The sequence below is a fragment of the Phlebotomus papatasi genome, chromosome 2, assembly GCF_024763615.1.
Source record: "Phlebotomus papatasi isolate M1 chromosome 2, Ppap_2.1, whole genome shotgun sequence".
Classification (NCBI taxonomy): domain Eukaryota; kingdom Metazoa; phylum Arthropoda; class Insecta; order Diptera; family Psychodidae; genus Phlebotomus; species Phlebotomus papatasi.
In genome coordinates, this window is record NC_077223.1 from 2,002,300 (window position 1) to 2,017,594 (window position 15,295).

Here is a 15,295-nt window from a genome sequence, read left to right on the forward strand (position 1 = left end):
TCCTCCTTCCTCAGGTATGAAAATGATCTTGAAAGAACTTGTCACAAAGGATTTTGTTACACTTAGTTACTGCTTTTTGGACTCTTCTCACTGGACACTTTTCTCATTGGATTCTCACCAAAGACTAGTCTTTGGTGAAAATAGAAAGACTAGTCATTGGTGAGAATTTGGTCGGAGAAATTCCCCTATCATTGTAGGCAGAAACGTCAAAATATTTTTAAAAGGGCGATTTTTGACGAGAATTGCTTCTAAGTGTGTAGACGCCATTAAAGAGTTTGTTTGCTAAAGAAGTGAAATCCCGCGCTATTGCTAAAATGTCAATTTTTATAGCAAGGGGATTCCGAAAAGCCTTTCCGAAAAGAAACGTCTTCAGAGATTGTCCACATTATGGCGCTCATATCACTGTTGCTCATAAAGTTTTATAGCAGAGGCGTGCAAGAACCGTTGAAACCCAATAAACGTCTAATGAAACATGTACGCCAATGGTCAAAACTTTACTATAACAAACTTATTTTGACGTTAATTCGGTTTCAACGGTTTTTTGCACTCCTCTGTTTTATAGCATGGAAAAAAGTTCAACAGTGTTGAGCTTTTTTTCCGAAGAAAGTTTCCAGTTTCTTCCTCATCTGACAGTACGCGAAACAGTATTTGTTGGGCCAAAACATTTGATTGGCTCAAATATTTTGGTCATTTGTTTAGGCTTAAATAACCTCCCTTTTTATTCATTGAAATATTTATCAGTCAAACACGTTTGTTACAAACCATAGGCAAAGAAAAATTTCATTTGCTGACTAATCTGTCCCGGTATCTCCTATACTAATTTAGCTAAGACACACACCGCAAGAAAACATTATTTGAATTTTTATTGATGCTTTTATTTGCGAGTTTTTCTCAATGAATGCCGACAATTTTAATTCCAAAAGACCGGATTTAAAGTCAGGTTATAGACATTTATTTTTGTCTATAAGGTATGTGTCTCAGCTAATCGTTTTTTGTCTGCAATGTCAAATGTATTTTAGCCCTAATTTTGTAGCAATGTTGTAGTTAATTTTTTTGGAATCTTCAGAATACCTTCTCGATTGCAAGATTGATCACAAGAAGAATAGAATATTTTTGCAGAGCATGGAGCAGCATGAAAATATCTTTTTATTCCATTATAAATCTTTTTAGCGTAAGAATAATTTGTTCCTGCTGAATTTTTAAGAATATTTTCTTCTTTTCTAATGCAGAATGACTACGATGATGATGATTACAGCGGTCCAGCGATGGGTGGACGTGTGAATGACACGGACACAGACGATGATGATGATCAACCACCAACAATGAGGCATTTAATGCAAAATCATTTGAGTGTTCCGAAAAATAAGTTTAGAATGAAAATCGTGGACTATTGATAAGTGGGAGAGATGTTTGTGGAAGACTAAACGGGTGATGAATGTAGTATTATGTACATTGACTATCAAATCCAAAATATGTTTAATGTACATAATGGATGCATAAAAAAACAGTGCCAGTGTTAAATAATAAGGAAGACAATTAAGCGTAAAAGAAACAGATCCAATTTCTTAATGGACTATCGATGGATAAATTCGTTAATATGGTATTATTCTTAGCGATTTCCTTTCCACCTCAACAAAACCAACCATTAATAGTAATTCTTTTCGGATTTTCTCTTAAAACACTTTTTTTACTTCAAATAACTGTCAAAAAATGTCATTCTCAAGAGTGATTAACCTAACTTTTTAAATGGTGATTTCCTTTTCTTTTCAAATGGCCAAAAAAAATCTTACATCAGTTCCGCTTCTAGTCAACAAATGAATAAATATTTAGAGATGAAAAAGAATCTTATAGCGCTAAATATCATTAATTTATAATCTCGTATCTAATTGTAAAGGAACAAATACAGAAAAAAATTTACTCACATTGTATTTATTGAAGTAAATTATAATTGATGAAAAAGAAAATTGTGAAACAATGTACGTTGTGTGATGGCGATTTTGATCGAAAGACTTCAAAAGTCTGACTTAGGCATAAGGAGATTTAAGATGGCGGACAAACGGATTTAATGTAAAAAAAAAATGAAAGAGAAAATTAAATATAAAAAATTAATCACAATTCGGAAATAAGTCACACATTTTAGTTGAGAGTGATAAAAAAATCAAGTAATTTATCTACATAAAAAGTTTCTCAATTTAATGAGACTTCCAAAGAAATTTTTCACAAATTTATTATTTCTTTTAATTCTTTGAATAAGGTGAGGTTATGTCAATCTCAATTATTTCCTTGTACAAAAGTTTCATAAATCATTTTGTCACCACTCTCAGCGGCACCTTCACAGGGCGCCATTCTCCAATTCGTCCAAGAACTTACTTAGAAATATTGTGAGGTTATGTTCAATTTAACCTTAAAAAACCTGAAATTTAGTAACAATTTTGAAGTGTTTATTCAAATATTGCTCCAATCGTTAATTTAGAAATTCGAGAAGTGAATAAAATACTTTATTTAGTATCTGGGAACCAAATCAGCCTTGACTGACTTTAACAAAAATGTAAGGATTCGACTTTTGATTCGGGCGATCAAGTCAAATTCCTGTTTATTTTGCAGGATTGTAAAATATCTTTGAATGTTTTTAATCTTGTTTAGTGTACATGGATTAGATGTGACAATCGAACTTATGATCTGTGCATCACTACAGTCACAAGAGAACGATAAGGGATGTTGACTTGTGGCTTTTGTTGCGTTATCCAATAAAATACAAAATCCTTCTTTTCCTTGATTAGAACAACTTTAAACTTCCATTTTTAATTATAATCCAAAAGCATAATCGGAATCAATTGTCTAGAAATATTGGGCCTGTGCTCAACTATCCAAAACAGCGCGAAATATGCTACTCGACATACGAGAAAATAAGGTTTAAGTCATTCAGGATATCATAAATTTCCATTCCAGTTTCCATTGGATCGCTTTTGATTAGAAAAACAAGGTTTAATTGAAGTTTGTTCATTATCAATCGAATAATAGAGGCGTTACAGTTGTAGGGACCTGCTTATTTGTCACATAACCTCAAAAGTCAAATGTACCGATTTTGAAGATTTTTATTTTTGAAGTCAGGCTTTTTTATTTTTTATAATTTTGTCTTGACTATTCTAATGCAAGAATAATATTTTTTAGGAAGACACGATTTTCATTTTTCGTAAAGAAAAACAAATGTCTAAAACTATATCTAGATCTAGATTTTTTGTTGCCGGGAAGATATTAAACCAATTGATTACTTCAGAAGATTTTTTATTTATGAAATAAAAGATGTAAAGCACTTCTTACTAGCTATAGCGCAGATTTCAGATGATCTGTTAAATCGATTGCCCTTAGGAGATTTTCCTAAAAATGCTGCTTACTTAAAGAAACTCTAAAAGTTCAAAAGCCATGTAATTAATCGCCAGTTTCATCGGGGATGTACTACAATTTTTTTAAAAGAATTTTGTAGGACACGAAGCCCTTAGTGGTCTTTAAATTAGAGGTTTAACCCAATTTCCGAAGGTCGTAAATCTTAAATAGCAACAAGTTTCATTGGGTTTTCTGATTAGAATGAGTATTTTTCCTTTAACAATCCAATCCAAAGTCCAAATCCTTAGCCATATGGCTAAGCCAAGTCTCAAGATGTAGTACGTTCAAAATGTTTCACTCGATCATTGAGTAAGAAATATTGTCCATGAAACTTGGAAAAACAAATATATTTTATTAATAATCCCTGGTTTTCCAAGGATACCAGAGAAAATCATGATTCTGCTGAAGAAATTCTGTCAATTTTGTCAGATGATAATTCAATATGATTTTGTCGTAACTTGCATCTATCATCTCAATAAAAAACTAATTGACAAAAAACCGAAGTTTCAACAAATTGCACCAAAAAAGTGCTTTTAGAAGTTCATTTCTATGAAATTTTAAAGGTAGGTTAGTTTTTTTTTTATTGTGGATTAATCAAAAACTGTTTTGGGGGTATGTTCTTATTATATGGCACGTTAAAGGAGTCTGCAACACAAAATATGTTTTAAATTTCAAAGGTTACACTTAACATAACCCATATCTCGTTAAATTAACCTCTATGCAAATAACATAAAATTGTTAATTGATAAGATTTCAATGTAAAAAATGTAATTTTCAATTTTAATTCGCAATAATCGCAATTCTAGCAGCTGTGAAAAATCTGCCGTGATATTTTCATTTTGATTTTCTCACTGGTGAGAGTATCACTAAATCTTAGAATTCACCCCCAGAATAAGGAAAAACCTAATAAGGAAATTAGGAAACTTGAAAAATAAATCTTTCTTAAACTTTCAAGAAACTTGTTCAATCTTTTTGGGTACGCTCGTCCCCAAAAGAACGAAAAGGACACAACGTTCAATTTTCCCAATGCCAATATTATCGATTTTGTGAATTAATTTTGCGTGTCAGAGGACTCTTTTACGATATTTATCACTAAACAAGAAGAATTATTGACTAGTATCTTTTGGTATTCCCGCCATTTATTAACGATGTTTATTCTTTACTGATCTAAAATATCTCTTTTTAAAAGTATTAATGAAAATCTTGGAATTTTTACTTTGGATTTCGTCCAGCGCAAAATTTATTTAAAACTTCATTTTTTTTCAAAGGTGGTATCAGGTTCCGTTAAGGTACGTCCTAACCTCATTTATTTTATTGGTCTCTTGGACGAGTTAGAGAATGAATACATCAATTTAATGACTAAAATAAAAATCAGAACATTAACCAGAAAGATCATTAAGTAAAAAAAAAGAAATTGCTTAAAAAGCTTCTTCTTATTTTCTTGCAATAGTTGACCTTTGAGGAGTATTTTGATCTGAACAAAAAACCCAATTACGGTCTTGTATTTAAACTTGTGAATAGCACTTAGTTAAGAAAAAAAAGAGGTTTTATTGATTATCCAAAAAGCAAAACAACAAAAAATAGAAAATAAAAAAACAACAAATTTTGTTGTTTTATAGAAAATTCTATTGCATAATCCAAAGAGAAAAAAACTCGCCTAGATCCAAAGTAAATTTATTTTAAATAATTTATTTAGAACTGAGATAGTTGTGAACGGGGAATGATTTGGTTTGGTTTATTTTTTAGTTTTCTTTAGGATTTGCAGAAAATAGAAGTATAGAACATTTTTAGAAGGAAATTTCAGTAATAATATGTGTGATAACATTGCTCAGAAATTCATCAAATTCACCTTTGAAAGACTTCCCCGTCATTAGTACAAGTAATAGCTATATTCTTTGCTTCATATTTCTACAAAAAACAAATGATAATTAAAAAGAATAATAAAAAAAGCAGAAGAACCTACTACACGAGAACTTATCAAGTTGCACAGGTGAAAACAAATAATATATAGTGAGTTATGGTATAGAGAAGTAACAATACTTAACGTACCTTGGCTAAGTATTATTAGACTTAAAAGGAAAACACCTATAAATAATAAATTTAAATAAAAAAAAAGAAAAATTCTGAAGTGAAGCGAATTGAGTTTAAAATTTCACTTTTTGAATTTTAATAATGGGAAAATTAATTAAAAAAAGAAGTTACTTTTAGCAAAAAAAAGAAGAGACTCAGAGTCAATAAATCTTATGCAATTCTTACGTTGAGCTTTCGAATAGTCTCAAAACGTAGTAAAAGATTGTGTATAGTCATTAATATCAAAAGAACAAAAAGAAAATAAAAAGAAAAAAAATATTCACTTATGCTCGATTCACTGCTCAGTGAATCGATTTTCTAACGACGAAAGCCAAATTTCAAAAGAAACGATTAACCCTTAAGTTTAGACGAATTTGATAAGTTTAAAGTTTTTTGTATAAATTGGTTCTAATTTAATATTTATTTTTTTATTTCTATAATTAATAAAATAAAACAATAATTGAAGTTTTCGCAAACCAAATCACCGAAATAGCATGAAAAAAAGAATAAAAATCAAGTCAATTGAATTTCATATTTTCTAACGACTTCATTTTATTTAAAAAATATATTTTTTAACAAATATTTTTGTTTTTTTTGTAATAAAATGTAGAAACATTTCAGATTGATTGCATTTTTTTATTTAGAATTTAGTAAAATGATTAATTTAGCACAAGATTTTTAAATGTCGTAAAAGTATATTTTTACACTTTAAAATAATTTTACCGTTTAAAAAAATAATAGAATTGACGATACAACAAAAAAATCAGAGGGCAAAAAAGAAAATCGAAAAAAAAAATTACACATATTTACCATTTGATTTATTTAGACAATTAGTAAGGCATATTAGGAGACATTAAAATGCTGTGAGAAATTCATATGAATAAATATTTAAGGAATCAGTAATTGTGTAAAAATATTTTGCAAAAAAAAACAATATTAGAAATATAGACCAGATGATAAAAGAAAATACGGCAAAGAAATAAGAATGAAAAAAAACCCGCTGGATATAAGATGAAGTAAATTTCAATTTATAATCTATTTTTAGACGAGCTGAAAAATATAATGGAAATTTAAGGAAAAAAAGAAAAATGCCATTGTAGAGATTGTTGAAGATATTGTGTAAATAAATAAAAATATATTGACATGAAGTCGGAGCAAGACAACAAACTGGACATGCATTTTTATTCGTTCTGCAGATATTGATCATGATGACGATACCTTGAAATACTAATTAAACTCGATGACTGATTTTAGAACAATTCCCAGAATCCAACAACATTATTGCAATTAAGTTCTATTTCAAAGTTCTGCGATGATTCATTTCTGGCGCAATCATTAGTGATACTCTTCAAGTATTTTATTGAGTGTACTTCAGAGCTGCTAAATAGTCCATTTAGATAATTAAATGATCTATTACTTAACAGGTAAGTTCACTTTTTGAGAAGTCGCGGTACAATCAAAGATTCTCTACAAGGGGTATAGATGTTATGATCTGAAGTAGAAAAACTCGTACCGAATTGTTGAAGATGAAACGACGAAGACGTAGTGTCGGAATACAGATCGTCAGTTGGATCAGCAATTGTCGTAACTTCCTCGTCACCTCATCAGCAGTTCTTGTATAGTATTTGTATTTCCATGTTGCTAGAAGAAGTGATACACAGGCGATAAGGAAGTTACAATGACTGCTGATCCAACTGAGGAGTCTACGAAACACTGAAGACATTGAAGAACGTTAAAAACGACTTAAACACGTTAAATTACGATAAAAAAAATGAAAAAGTTGGAGGCCTCAAGGATATCGAAGTCAATGGAGACATTTAAAAACTTTAAGGACATTGAAGAACGTTGAATAATACGGTCTTCAAACTAAAGGTTTAGCCCAGTTCCCGAAGGTCTCCAAATCCTTATTTATGGTTGCAGAAGCATTAAAAAATCGTTTTAAAAGATGTGGCTCCACTACTTAGTAAGTTCATGATGGTTTTAAAATACTACAAAAAAAATCTATTAGAAAAATTTTTATTAGACCAATGCTATATTGGTCTAATAAAACATTTTTGGATTATAAATTTTCTGAAGCGCATTTTTGTGCCAAAAAATACTTTTATTATCGCGGTATAATAGCAAATTAACAATTTATTGTTTTTCTTAATACAGCACATTTTCTTTTTAATATTTTTAAAAGATTTTTAATAGTGTTAATATTTTTTAAAAGAGAGATTTCAAATACCTTTAAAGTCAGGAAAATCTGGTAAGTTGGAAATCATTTTGCGTCGACTGTACCATTAAATGAAAATGATATAGGCTCTAAATTTCATATATTCTTAGTCTTTTAGTATTTAAATGAGTTTCCAAAGTTTTTTCAACATTTCTCGATTTTAGAATTCATGAAATGTTAAAATATCTTGAAAATTCTCAAGAATTTCTTTGGTTATTAATTTTCTGAAATGAGCGGACTAGAATTCTTGACAATGCAATTTTAATTTAAGTGTATTGTACATATATTATATTTATATATTGTTGTAAATGGATTCATAATTTTTTTTTGATAAAATTAAACAATACAAAAATTAAATTGGTTGGAAAAGGTTGAAAAATACATATTATTCAAAATATTATTATAAATATTTTTTTAATTTTTGCGAATTTTATTTTTTTTTGCTTTATTTTTTAATGTCAAATGTGGTTATTGAAAGAATCATAAAATTGTAATAATGGAAAGGGTTTACATTTAGCTTCTACTCAATCCCGGAAACCTCAGCAAAGACAAAAACCAAGTTCATTAAATTCATTCACTCGATTGGGGAAAAAGAATAACTTTGACTAATTGCCGCTGCGATCGCTAGTGTCACTTCAAAGTTAGCAGAACTCAGCTGAAAATATATATATTTTCAGATCATTTGAAAAGGCTTAGCATTTGGTGCTCGCTGGGACGTTAAGAGATAGTTGATGCGTCGAAAAACATCGAAGAATTTTTAGTTTGACGAGAACACTAAAGAAAATGAAAGAACGTTTAAAACCCTGCAGACGCTGAAGACATCGTAGAAAGTTTATGTTGATTAATACATTAAAGAAAACTGAAGATGATAACGACGATTAAGAAAGTTAACAAATGTTAGAGACGTTAAAGACGTTGAAGAATATTCAAACCCGTTCAAATTATTTGTGAAGACAATTTAATCACTGATATCTTTTCAGTGAATTAATCTTTGTTGTGGATGAAACCAGGGGGTTGACATTAGCTCTGAAAAATGCGACCGGTTTCAGTGTAATTTTTTCCCTGTTTTCGTACACATTTCACGAGATATCTCCAAAACTACGTAGGTTGCCAATTTAGGGTTTTCGGATGCCTCTTCGTTATTAAATAAGCTTTAATTTTGTATAAGTATTTTTGCTAATTCATTCTACAATGACAGAAAACAGCTAATAAACTCAAAAAATTTTTCGGCTCGCTAGAAACATATAGGAAACATAGGAAATGTCATGTCCCTGGATGAAACCATCGATCCCAAGAGAAGTTTACTAAAGCTTAACTTTCTTATTTAATCCGAGACACACTTAGGGGATTATGGAACACGCCGGTGCATAGCGAGGTGAATTTCGAAATATCCCCATTTAAATGGGCATATGGGCACTTAACTGTTAGCCAAGACACTTTCAGAACTGAACGAAGAGGCCAAACACGACCTCTGTTGTGTTAGAACACTATTAGTTTTTTTATTTTAAAAATAAACTTTACGAAACCTTTGAATCCGATTCAAATTTAGAAAGAAATATATTATTTCAAAATTTTGTATATTCGTCAGTAGACTCTGAACAAATAATTAGGCGCCTTATCTGAATAATTTAGAGTTCAACAAATAATGTAACCAACTTCAATGTCAAAAGTGAAAATATGGTGAGCAACAAAATCACAGACTCTATGCAAATAGTGTCTAAACCATTTATCAAATAGAAGGCATTCATTAGGAACTTGAGAATTACTCGATTTTTTTAAAGTGCAGATAGTGCCAAAAGAGACCCTCTTGATCATCTTGATCATCGGCCTTGACGAAGAACAGCAATTCATCACAGTGATAAGATGTTGGTAAAGTACCAATTTTTATTGTACCACCAATTAATTCCTCTATGATTCATCTCCATCAAAATTTGACAAAAATTCACCTTGCGATAAGAAGTGACAAATCATTGTGATTATGCATCATCTGCGAGAGATAATGGGGTGGTTTCCATGGAATTACTCACATTCGGTGATTATCTGTTATGAAATTTGGGGTTATCCATTCAGTTATTGAACGATTGTAAACCATCAATAAAAAAAATCCTATTTGTTCTTCGTGGGTGTGGAAGCAAAGTAGAGCAAATAAAAAGAGCGGGAAACCATAAAACATATTTATATCTTTACATTTTTTTTATTTATTATTAATAGATTAGATAGTGGTGTGTATGATATTCTGAGTATGCAAACGTAGAGTTGGGTTAATTACTTATTCAAATACCTTTAGGTAATTAAATACACAATGCTGTAGAAGTATTGCTAGAATTCATGCAGAACAATCCAAATTGCAGCGCATGAGGCATAATGGGTATAATGATCTTGCATAAGGTTGCACATGTCGGTTGCTTGACCAGTAAATAATTAATCCTTAAGCTTAGCCTTGCAGAATTTTCCCAAATCTTCCTCATACAGAAATGTAGTCCTTTAAAAGAGTTAGATTATCCAAAGCCCGTAGGGTCTTATGATACTTTTGCTAAAAATTTTGATTAGAGTCTAGACGCCCTTCGCAGACCCTTCTACCTTTCATCTAATAGCGGGAAACGGATACGATCATGCCTTCCGATGGTATAATATAAAAATATATTAAAAATTTAATTCATTTATTTATTTACAATGACAATGTGTGCTATTGAAATTAAATTGATCTCTTGAAAGCACAGAAAGAGTGTAAGCAATTGAAAAAACAGTTAGGGTCCACCGCCGTCTTAGCGTTGGTAACTAACCTCCAGAGCCAAACAGTGGAAATGCTTTTTCGTATGTTGTATAAGTCGTCTGAGCTATTCAAGTTCAGAAGTACAAGTTAAACAAAGAATAAAAAGAAAAAATAATTCGTACAATGCACTGAGCCGACAGTCAGTTGATCCTGAGCTACAAGTAAGGCAACACACCCTTAACAAGAGAAATCTTGTCGAACCACTACCACCTGTAAGCTCTTGATACCCTTTTCCAAGACCTCAGTTACTTTCATTTCACAGAACATAAGTATTGAGGTACGTTTAACCCTGGTACTTCAAACCGGGATATGTCCAGAAGCTACTATGCAAACTAGGTCATACCATGAAAAGACTACCAGTCTTACTGTATCAGTAAACATCCTTCTGGGGAATCAGTGGCGCAATAGGCAAGACCGTTGACTCTTGGGCGGATCGATTTCCCGGCTCGATTCACTGTTGTGAGTTCGAGTCCCGCCCGGTGCAAAGATCTGAATGTTTAGAAAAAAGACATTTTCACTGTGATATAACGTAATAAAAATGCACCGCCTCGCCCAACAACTCCGGGAGCATGGAAGAAGCATTCACCATACTACGGGAAGGCGCTCCTGGGCGGTCTACAATGGACTTCGCAGATTCTTCCAACACGGGATATAACGCATTGTAAAAATGATTACCTTGTAATAAATATCTCGATACGATTAATAATAGTAAACATCCAAATCGTTACTTGAAGCAGAATTTGATAGCCAGAAAATATGCAAGACATGCGACCGGTTTTTGACGATGTTAAACGAATGTAAATGGATGATGAAACCAAATTAAAAACGGGCTTTAAGCTTCTCAGTCAAAAGTTTCGCCCTATGACTTTACCGTGGTAATTACTCATATACGGGATAAAAGGAATTTAGTTTTGAGCGATTTCATTCATCACTGAAAAAAAATCCATTAATTCACTTCAGTCACAGTCAAATCTTTGGGATAAGTTACAAAACTTCAAGTGATTCAATCCGTTGTTACTCAAAGCGGAACACTATGTAAGTCTTCATCTAATTTTATTCAGTAAAAAACAAAAAAAATCTTCAGTGAAATACAAAAAAAATCTTCAGAGAAATACAAAAAATGGTTTATAATAAGCAGGTATCATTCTTAAAAAGCCATGCGTCTTTGGACCGAAACCATGTACATATTAACCAAATTTTTAACATTTTTTAAAACGGTCTTTTATAATTTTTTCCCAATCTTTTGTAAAAATTGCGCCGATTTGACGATTTCGCACGGATAGATGATGTTTTATCGTAAATTTAATACTCTTCTCATATTTCTTACATTTGAGCGAACACCAAAGATTACTTTTTCATTGTTTTTATTTGATTATTCCGGAGTAAAATAAGTGCCAAACAATGACTCTTTTAAAGGATCATCGGTGACTCTTTCATTTTAACTGCTCGAACTCCAAAAGAGAGCAGTTTTCACAATCGACTTTTTTACCAGTATGGCATGAAATCAAAGTTTATGAAAGGCTTTTTAGCCATGTAGGGTCGAGTGAATACCTATTCGATAGGGAACCCCTATTGACACTCTTGTCAAAATGTTGAAATTTATTTAATGTATCTAATAAAATGTAAGTAATATGGTGTTTTTTCATTAATTTACGTTATTCAATAAGGATATAAGTGTTCAAATTTCGTATCCCAAATGGTACAGAGTAGGGTGTCAATAGGTCCTGACACGAGTTCTTAAAGTGTCAATAGGTGTTCCTTTCACCCTATATAGGCTCTTCCCTTTTCCACTCCTTCTTGTAGCCCTCATACAAAATAATGATTTTTTCCACTATAAACACCTATGTGAAAAGAAGTAGAAATCAGAAACTTGGCATAGGATCAATGGCAATGGAAGGCTCTTTAACCGTGTATATATACGTTTCCCTTCATCAATCCTTCCAGCAGTCCCCATACAAAATGAGAACTTTTACCACTAAAACTCCTCTCTAAGAAAAAATAGAAGACTGAAACTCGGCATGGAAACAAGGTTTATGAATTATGGCTAGTCAGTCATATAAAATCTGATTAGATTTTAAAATGAATAAATAAATCAGAGTTACAAAAATAAGTCAAAATAATGTAAAGAATCTACTAAAATCGATGAATACAATGAGGCTATATCTCTGTATAACACATTAAAAATATCATACATACATATTATAAGATCATTAAAATCGAGTGAGAATGGTTTCGAAAATTAAAACTTTTCTTATTATTTGAAAAATTTTGATAACCTGTGTCCCTTGCGATCGACTTATGAACTTATCTATACCGCTAGTTTGTAGAATTTTTCAAGACCTTTTGATTGAGTATTCACTGATTAAATTCAGTTAATAAATCTCTGAGATTTAAGGTTTCAAGTTATGACATTGAGCCCTTATGTTTCAATGTAAACTACACTCAGTCCCGGCATTAAGTTCTTCAAGGTAAGTTTGCCTACCCTTGGGAGTCAATTTACGAAATCTTTTTTTTGAAATACGCCTGAATGTGTACTATGGTGTGACGCGGGAAATTTGAAAACATTTTGCTACTTTTTCAAAATAAAACTTTAATTTATTTTATTAAGGTATTTTTTTTTAAATATTCTAACCATTTATTGAAGAACTCTGGCCAAAAAGTACTTTACTGTTTGTTAATGCATTTCTATTAAACAGTTGAATCTTTTTGTTAGAACTACATTTACTCCGCGCGAAAATCGTTCTACGGCCGATTTAATCTAAAGAAAGCCCCTGCGGGTATGCAAATTTTCTCGATGCTTAGTGCCATTTTGTGCGTTTTTTTCGGTCCCGAAAATGTGCATAATGCCGGGATCTAGTGTACATTCTAAAGATATTTGTTTTTATTTTCATTTCGAAAATATGCAGTAATTTAAATTTATGTTGCAATTTATGTACTTCCTTTAAAAAAGACAGTATAAATGCGAACATTTCGTATAAGAGATTTTTATTCTTCTACGAAAATAGTTTTTATGCTCTAAAACTTTCCCCCTTAGAACTTTGCTTTGTTTTAGAATTTAGAACTTTGCTCGTGAACAAAAGTTGTTACCTTTACAAATGCCTATCTAATGATATAGGTCTCATTGGTAGATGCACTTTTGCCTATTGTCCTTTGCAACAGTTGTTCTTCGTGTTAACCGAAATCAGAGAGATCGAGGCTTATGTGGTGCAAACACCTGAAGACGACCCTCATGACCATGTCACATATAAGATTAATATTAATACTTTCTGAACTGCGAGAATGCCAAAAAAAGATAGCAAGTGTTTTATCATGCCTCTCTCTCGCGTTTCGTTTGAAAAGTGACCGAATCACAGTTGGCACGCATGGAAAATTGCTCGAATTGCCTGTAATACGATTCAGAAAGCAATTAATACGAGCAGTAATATCTTACTCATCGTATTACTCCACTAGATTGTACTCTTTCTAACACACGTGATATTCCATTTGAAATTTTGAATACTATATACCTCTCTCTCCGGCTTTTCTTAATATTAATATTAATATTAATCTTATATGTGACACCGCGGTCAGACATCACTGCACTGCCTTGGCGCTCGCTACTTGCTGACTGACTGGCCGAGCAATGAGCAAATTTTGTCGCATCTAGATGTACGCTATGCTTATGTGGTACATACCGACATGGTATAAACTTTCGGGTAAGCCACAGAAAAAGGATTTTGATTTTACGCTTATCGTAGCTTTTCGTTTAACCCTGTAAGGACGATTGGGTCACCGGTGACACAAAAATGAAATCTTTCCTACGATCTTCTAAAGTTATGCTTTGCTCTAAAAAGTTAGAAAATGTGATTTTTTCGGACCACCGATTTTTGACCTTCTCGTCCTTAAAGGGTTAACATTTGTAGAAGTGCAAAAAAAAACTACGAAATGATTTAGGTTCCCTTTAGTAGAAGGAGTAGGGGGATCTGCGAGGGGCGTCCAGTAGGGGTCTTCTGTAACAGTATGGCAAATTCATATGACAAATTCAAACATTTTTATTGTATATTTTCGGGAAAATATTTAAAAATGCTATTCAAATCAATAACTAAAGTCATAAGAGAGCTCTTTCCAATGACCATTCGATAATAACCGGTCTTTAATGTTTTCCTGTTCCCAAATCACGAAAATTTGTCATATGATATTGTCATACTGTTACAGAATCCCCCTACAGATTTACTTTTAGCCAGCCTTTAGAACCCATATAATTTTGCCCATCCTCCTTTGAAAAGCTGTCTTCCCTGATTTGATAAATTACAAATATAAATTAAAGCACAAATATTGCATAAATGCAAAATATTGCACTTTATGGTAATGTATCATCCATTAACATCGATATCATCATTCACTGTTATCACGTGAAACTTGTTTACACGTTTCTGCAAGATCTATTGCAGTCCACATTGCGATAAGTTATTGTTGTACATTTTATCATTTATTCACAATTTGTGCAAAGTATTGTGAGACATTCAGTTGTAAAAAATAAGCATTGCTTGGCGCATTTTATGAATTGTTCACATTGCGTAGTAAAGTCAGCCCAACGCTGTTTCTTAACCATTTTTCGATGGTACAGACGGAAAATTCACGTAATAGTAAAATTGTAATCTTATCGCGAGAAAGTCTCTGAAAAAAAATCCCTCACTCTATGTATTCCCATGCCTTATCAGTTTCGGTTTTTTAGTACAGGTACAAACGATGACTCAGGTAACTGATTGAACACCTTTGTCTCTTTCACACTCGTCAGCACTAAATCCAAATGAGATAGAAAATTATGTAATCACTGATAAGGGGGCATAATATTGAATTCCCTGAAATAGTGC

General features: G+C 31.8%; 1 protein-coding gene across 21 annotated transcripts in view; it reads left to right on the forward strand.

Moving 5' to 3' along the window:
• LOC129802136 (sodium-dependent neutral amino acid transporter B(0)AT3) overlaps positions 1-6,621 on the forward strand; it is a 48,246-nt gene extending 41,625 nt beyond the window's left edge. For 13 of the 21 annotated variants that reach the window (XM_055847725.1, XM_055847719.1, XM_055847723.1 and 10 more), the window contains one exon: positions 1,230-6,621. In XM_055847725.1, coding sequence (XP_055703700.1) covers positions 1,230-1,394 — 165 coding nt within the window. In that variant the 3' untranslated portion in view covers positions 1,395-6,621. The remainder of the gene's footprint in view (positions 1-1,229) is intronic. The other 8 variants (XR_008751767.1, XR_008751771.1, XR_008751770.1 and 5 more) reach the window with 2 other exon arrangements.
• Positions 6,622-15,295: the final 8,674 nt, after the last annotated feature.